The following is a 6,985-nucleotide window of genomic DNA, read 5'->3' on the forward strand; positions in this document are numbered from 1 at the left end:
CTGGATTTTCTGCGTCTTTGACCTTTGGAGGTTGACTTGCTTATATGACCCCACCTTGAAGCAGACACCTAGGAGGGGTTCTGGGTGAGCCTCGGGAACGGGCAGTCACAGGCGTGATGCCAGCATGCTGGAGATGGCAAGGGGACACTCTTCTGAATAGGAACACATGGCCCTCACTGCAGAGGCAAGTAACAGGTGCAGTGGTTCCGAAATCTGGTCCTGGCACCAGCAGCCTCGGCAACAGCTGAGCACTTGGTAGAAATGCAAATTCTCAAGCCCCATCCCAGAGCTGTCAAGAGGTAGATAAGTGGGATGGGCCAACATCTATTGCGATGAGACTCTGGGTGGTTCGGATGCAATCTGAAGTGGGAGCAGCACTGCCCCAGGATTTCAGCACATGACCGCACAAGCCTCAGCTTCATGCTACCAAGACTTGAGCTTGTGTGTGCATGCCCAAAATCCCAAGAGGGAGAGGGACAAGAAGGGACTGCAGTGTGACCATCACCATTGGTGGGTGCTTCTTCTCTCCCTCTCTCTGGCAAGTGCACACCCTCTAGCCAAAAATATCAAAAAGGGTCATCTGTGCCCACGCCCTCCACTCTCCTCCCTCCAAGATGCATCCTGAACAGACCAAAGACACGTAAAAACGGGGAAAATCAGCATTTGTATTAGAGAGCAGGGAAGGGGTCACCAGTCTTGCAGAAACTCAGAGGAATTTCTGCAAGAACTGGTGCACCTGGGAGCAGAGTGAGGCGGGAGCTGCCTCCGCTTATGCCATGAGTGTGAGTGGGGCCTGTGAGGAGAGGAGGCAGAATGGCCTCGGCTGTGGAAACCCAGAAATGCTGACAATGGCTGCTCCCTGACTGAGTTTTTCTCTCTGGTACTAGAAGGCTGACTTCCCTCTATCAACAACGGTGGGATGATTATGTGGGATTATCAAGCAAAGCTCCAAATAGAACCTGAGGTCTTTCCACACTGCTGTCTTTTTAAATAAAGGGGCAGCCTGTCCATTTGTGACCCAGATAAGGCCAAAGGGAGCTGTGACTGAGTCTGACCATGGGTCCATGACTGCTGCCCAGGGGAGAAGTGAGCCAGAACGCCCTCTCTTTAGCTGCTGAAATGACAGCCACAGAGCAGCTCAGGGGTTTGGCTCCTGCCTCCTTCCCCTTCCTCACTTGCTGTCTTTACTGAGTGAGCAACAGCTCTGGAAATCAGCACCATCCGGATGCCTGGACTATCCCTTTTGAGGAGGAGGAGAACAGCTGGTAATTAGACATCATTTGGGCAATGCATTAGATGGAAAATAAAGGACACGAGAAATGCAGAACTGGTTTTAGCCTCTTGTCTTAGAATTTCTGTCTCACTGCAATCAAAAGAATGTAAAAGAAGTCTGGTCCTATCTAGGAATGGGAGAATCTTCAAACGTGGAAGACCCTAATACAGACAGGACTGTGCGTACCAAACAAGTACCAGTCTCAATAAAAGTAAGCTTGAAAATAAACAGGCCTTGAGGGAGAATCCAAGGAGTGTTAAAGGCTGATGACTTCCAGCCAGTGACTTTTAGGAGACCACGTATCTTCAGTGTCTTCACAAAAACGTATCTGAGGCACTTAAACACCGAGTCTACTCAAATACGCTTCCCAAGCAGCTTTTCTGTACATCTCAGCTGCTTCCAGACGACTGGCAGCTGAGAGGATGCCCCGGCCGACAATGATGATATCTGAACCTCGCTTGCCAACTACTTCTTCTGGGCTGCTATACTGCTGGCCAAGACTGTCACCTGCAAAAACAGAAAAGCTACCATTTAATGTGATTCTAAAATCAGAAACTGACTGATTTGGCTGACTGGTTTGGTTTGATAGACCCTGTCTGGTTTATCAGAAATGTGCCAGGCATGCACACACGTGCCCAAGATCCTGATGGGCACAGTGGTAAAATGCAATGCTGTCACGTGACTTCTCTGAACATAACCAGCTTTAAGTAAAATCATATTCTAGCTTCTCACACCTCTTCTGCAAAGCACTCGGGTAAAAAGGAGCTGAAGAGATGCACTCACAAGACAGAGTGAAGGAGTCAGAGACTTCTACAACAGAAAAGATGCTCCCCACCTCCTCTGTAATGTCTAATCTTTCTTTTAAAATGATTTTATTTATTTATATAAGTTTGACCAGAGAGAGAGAGAGAGCAAGCTGCCAGGTCTGGGACTCCAACAGTGGTGAGCCATGTGGGAGTCCAGTGCCCTCAACCACCACGCCACTGCCAGCCCCTGTGATGTCTGATCTTAAGTGCCATTGTGAAAGGCATCTAATCTGATCGCTACCATCGACAGTACATGAACCTTCTGGCCACAAGCCATCGAGAGGTTACACAGACTATGCACAAATCCTAATCCTTAACATTCGTTTTGCTCTGTATTAAATTCTGTTGCTCTAGGAGCATTCTGTTAAGTGTCTCATTATCTTTCAAATCCAAGATGCTTTAAATATCCCTAAAAGCCTAAACCCTAAATGTACAATCTAGCCAAAGAATTGTGGAGGCTTCAAAATAACACCATTGGTAAGTTCAGAGTACTTACTCTGTACGAAAACACTGCGTTCTCGGAGGTCAATACTATTATCATTCGCATTTTACAGATCAAGAAATGAAACTAGGGAACCAGCAGTTAGCATAATGGCTATGTCGCTGGACTCCCACGTAGTCGACTGCGGTTCACGTCCCAGACCCGGTGGCTTAAAACTCACGCCGGGCGCGTGTGCGTACGTGCCCAAGATCCCGAGAGGAGAATGGAGGAGAAGGGATTGCGGCATGACCATCCCCCCTGGGGGGTGATTTCTCGCTTTCTGTCTCTATGTCTCTGTCTGTCTGGCGAGCGCATGCGCCTATAGTGGAAAACCTCTCAAAGAAAAAAAAAAAAAAAAGAAATGAAACTAAAGGAAGTGTCTTGTCCAAAGGTACAGAGTTACCAAATGGAAGGGACAGGAACCCAAACCCATTAAACTCATCAAATGTCTCGTGCAAATATGGAGTTTTAAAGAAGCCAAAAGCTGTGGACTACTGAGGCAGTGACTGCAGAGCCCTACGCAAGTCCTTCTGCTGAGGCCTACTCCACGGTGCATAAATCTGAAATGTGGGATTTGGGAACAGAGGAAACTGCCAATATCCTTCATCCCTGTACCCATCTACCACTCATTATCTACGTGAACTCTCAGCCTGTTAGTTTTCTTCCTGATCAACTGTCTGTAATGTTTGCAGTTAAAAGTATTTAAAGAAAAAATAAGATAGTTTCTTCTTTTTCCTAAGTGTGGTTTTATTATCTATATAAAATGACTGACTCCTTCAAGATGGATGGGTCTCGCTAGTCCTAGTATTTCAGGGTTTATGAAGAAAACTAAAGTTTAGCAAACTCATAGCCTACTGAATGTCATAAACCTCAATTATTAGTCTCTACCTTTCCAGTCTCAGAAACCCTAGCTCTTCTAGCTGTCTCTATAGAACTTCCTGTCCCTGCCTTCGACGTCTGTATAGTGCCTGGGAACATGTGTTCTTTAGAGTACCTGTCCTCAAGGAGCTTCTGGTCTAGTAGGAGAGTATTCCAGAAGTACTTGCCATGTACAAATACATATCAAGGAGGTTCCCTGTTTGTAAACCATCTAAATATACACATTACGCTTGTGTGTAACTAGGGAACACCGTGTACCTGTTAAAGGAATGTGATAACTCTAGGTGTAGGAAGACAGAGTGGTCTTCAAAAAGTTCAATGAAAGTAGTATTATAAAAAAACTGGGAGCCAGCAGGTGGCATGGTGGTTAAGGGCTCTGGACTCCCATATGGCCAAATGGGGTTCAAGTCCCAGTCCTGGCAGCTTGCATTCTCACTTTCTCTCTCTGGTCAATTTAAAAAATATTAAAACAAAATAGAACAAAACAGAACAAAACAAAACGAGGGGACAGCAGTGGTGGTGGTTAAGGGCACTAGACTACCACATGGCTGACTGTGGTTCGAGTCCCAGACCTGGTGGCTTGCTTTCTCACTTCCTCTCTCTCTCAGTCTCACCCTCTGTCTCTCTCTGGTCAAACTAAAAATAATAATAAATGAATGAATAAATAAAATAAAAATAAATAATTATTAAAAATAAAATAATAAAATTAAATAAAACAAACACAAAAATTGTGCATGGATTTTGAACTCTTTCACACCGAAATAAAATTGTACTTTAATTCCATTTTCCATGAACCTATGTATAGCAGCAGGTATACAAGACTTTCTCCAAACTTTGCAGGCAGATGTGAGTACATGCAAAGTCAAAATCTGGAAAGATGCACATCACACAGTCATGTGGTTATCTGCAGAGCAGGATGGACTGGGGAAAAGGCGGTGAGCGAGAGGAGGGTATGAGTTATATAAGAATGACTAGCACAAAACCTACTTTTTTCTTAATATTTTAAAAAGTGGCTTTTGAACTTTGCAATGGTAAAAACAAAAAGTCAGAGCTGTTAGTCTAGCGCATTTCTCTGAGGGGGAGAAGCATAGTTGCTTTCATTTTAAATAGTTTTGCAAACTGAGACCTCTAATGTTTACAGTTCGAAACGCCCACTTCTTCAATCTAACCCATAAAGAAGGAGTGAGATGGAAGTGGGATAGGACAAACTCCAGTAACTGTTGAATAGTCTTTTTTGCACAATAACCAATTCAGGAAAAATGTCTCCAGGTCATTTCTTCCTCATTCAAAACTGAAGCAGCTTTATTAAGTCCCATGAGACATTTAGGTAAATATATATAACACCTAGATTCATCTTTTCTTTAATAAAAGATTACCAATGAGAAAATTCACAACTTTTTATCCACAACTGCATTTCTCAGACTGCTGCACACATTACATGCTCCAGTAAGTTGCAAATCATGGCAGGGCCACAGATCACAACAGATAATAGCACGTCAAAGGCTCTGAAAAGTCCTCTAACAAAGAAACAAATATTTAATTTTGTTTTAGCCTTATGTTTTCTTAACTTCTATGACTTCAGAATTCCTTCATTTGGCAGCTTATTTAGGACACCAGTTGTGAAACGCTAACCTAAAATATCAGTTTTCTGGATATATTTCAACAGAAAGTAAAAAAAAAAATTATATTTTTATCATAAATTAAGATTGTGAGCTACTCTGCAAATCTAGGTCAGTATTGTCAAGCCAAAGAACTCATTCATCATTGTTCTAGAGTAAGAAGGCTTCTCTTTAGCAACTTTATAACATGCCAAATTTTATACTGCCTGAAGTGGGTAAAGACATTTTTGGGAAGCCATATCAATCAATCGGTTTACCTCCTGCACTTAACTGAACTCCTGGAGTCAAGTGAAGAAATTCTGGTTTCATGCTTACTCGGGAACCAGAAATAAAACCAACCACAAACTCAGGATGCTCCTCAGCCATTCTAACCTAAAAGGAATATAACAACATGTTATAAGAAAATAGCTAATCACACACAGAATAACAGTTCTATGAACCTCTTAACTGGTTAGAAGCTTTGCTATAGCATGGATACTGTTGCTCACTTCATATTATATAAAAATTCATTAAAATACAGGGAGGGGCTCAGCCTGGTCATGCAGCCTATTCCATAATTGGCTGCACTGCTGGAAGCCACATGGCCAACTGTGGTTCAGTTCCTCAGCCCAAGATCCTGATGGGCTGGAGGAAAGGGATCGTGGCCTGACCAAATCCTTGACAGGGTGCTTCCCCACATAGTTCCACCATGTATGTGCATGCACTTTCTACCTTAAAAAAAAAAACAAAAAACAAACCTTGACATAACCTCTTCCCAGCCCTTTCCCAAACTGATCATACTTAGAACGCAAAAACTCCTATACCACATGTATCTAAAACAAATGCTGCATACTTATTTGTAATAATGCATGGTGACTTATTATTTCCATAAAGGATGTGAGGTAAATACTCTAAAATATATAACATATGAAACCACATGCATGCTTACTATCTACACAGGATGCTTTATTCTATGGGCAGGCACCATATATACACAGCACATTTTGAAAAGCTAAAGAAATCTCTGCTGGAGATGAAGACGATGGTGATGCAATGCTCTGAAAGCAGTCCAATGTGGTAGGAAGGTTCTGTCTTTTTCTCCCTCACACACGACAGAATAAAAAAAAAGGGGGGCTTTCTCATTTCTATCACTTTCCCTCTTTAGTATTTGCTATGAACTGGTCTCTCTAATTTCTATACTAGTTTCTCATATTCATAAAAGTTTCTTTAGCAGGGCTGTCTGGCTTTCTGATTTGGCTCTTCTCTGAAACTCGACTGTTCCATTTTTGACACCAAGTTCCACCACCAACGAACAAGTGATGCCTTGTTGCTGAGCCAGATCCAGACTCCCAGAATGCCACGTATCACTGATTTATGGACCCTCTGCTTGTGAGACTTATGAATTCAGACATTTATGGTCAGGTCAGGGCTAGGGTTAAAACATGACCCTGGGGTCATGCGTGTTCTTAACAGTTCAATATACAGGGGCCTGCCACGGCGGGCTTTGCTCCGCGTTCCGCAGCCCGGGCCACCGGGCACCCGCTGCCTCTCCGGCGCTAGGTGTGTCCCGCCAACGCGGGCCGGCGGCACGGACCAGCCGAGGTCGCCGTCCTTCCTATCTCTGGCCCACTGGCCACGTGGGCGAACAGGAGGTGGCGCTGGGTCCCGCACACATTCACGCACTCGGGGCTGGCGTGTGGCTGTTGGGCCTGCGCGTGGCTGCCAGGCATGCGCCTGCACGTGGTCACCGGCCACAGGCGGCAAACTGAAGCCGAAAACAAGGATTAAGAACTTGCAACTATAAGCAACAGAAAGAAACTTTAGCTGTCTTAAACCAATTGAGAAATATATTGTATAGGAGGATTTTCTCTACCTATGGACAGTGAGAAGATGATGGTTACCAGCCCTGCATTACCTCAGAGAAAAACAAGAACTACTCTACCATTCT

At 44.0% G+C, this 6,985-nt stretch overlaps 1 protein-coding gene across 2 annotated transcripts in view; it reads right to left on the minus strand.

Annotated features, from left to right (window-relative positions):
* Positions 1-645: 645 nt before the first annotated feature.
* Positions 646-6,985, minus strand: part of UMPS (uridine monophosphate synthetase) — a 21,027-nt gene continuing 14,687 nt past the window's right edge. For both annotated transcript variants that reach the window (XM_006154562.3, XM_027774216.1), the window contains 2 exons: positions 5,316-5,430; positions 646-1,780 (listed from right to left, as the gene is read on the minus strand). In XM_006154562.3, the coding sequence (XP_006154624.1) occupies positions 1,611-1,780; positions 5,316-5,430 (285 nt within the window). In that variant the 3' untranslated portion in view covers positions 646-1,610. The remainder of the gene's footprint in view (positions 1,781-5,315; positions 5,431-6,985) is intronic.

The sequence above is a fragment of the Tupaia chinensis genome, unplaced genomic scaffold (assembly GCF_000334495.1).
Source record: "Tupaia chinensis unplaced genomic scaffold, TupChi_1.0 Scaffold000415_1, whole genome shotgun sequence".
Lineage (NCBI taxonomy): Eukaryota > Metazoa > Chordata > Mammalia > Scandentia > Tupaiidae > Tupaia > Tupaia belangeri.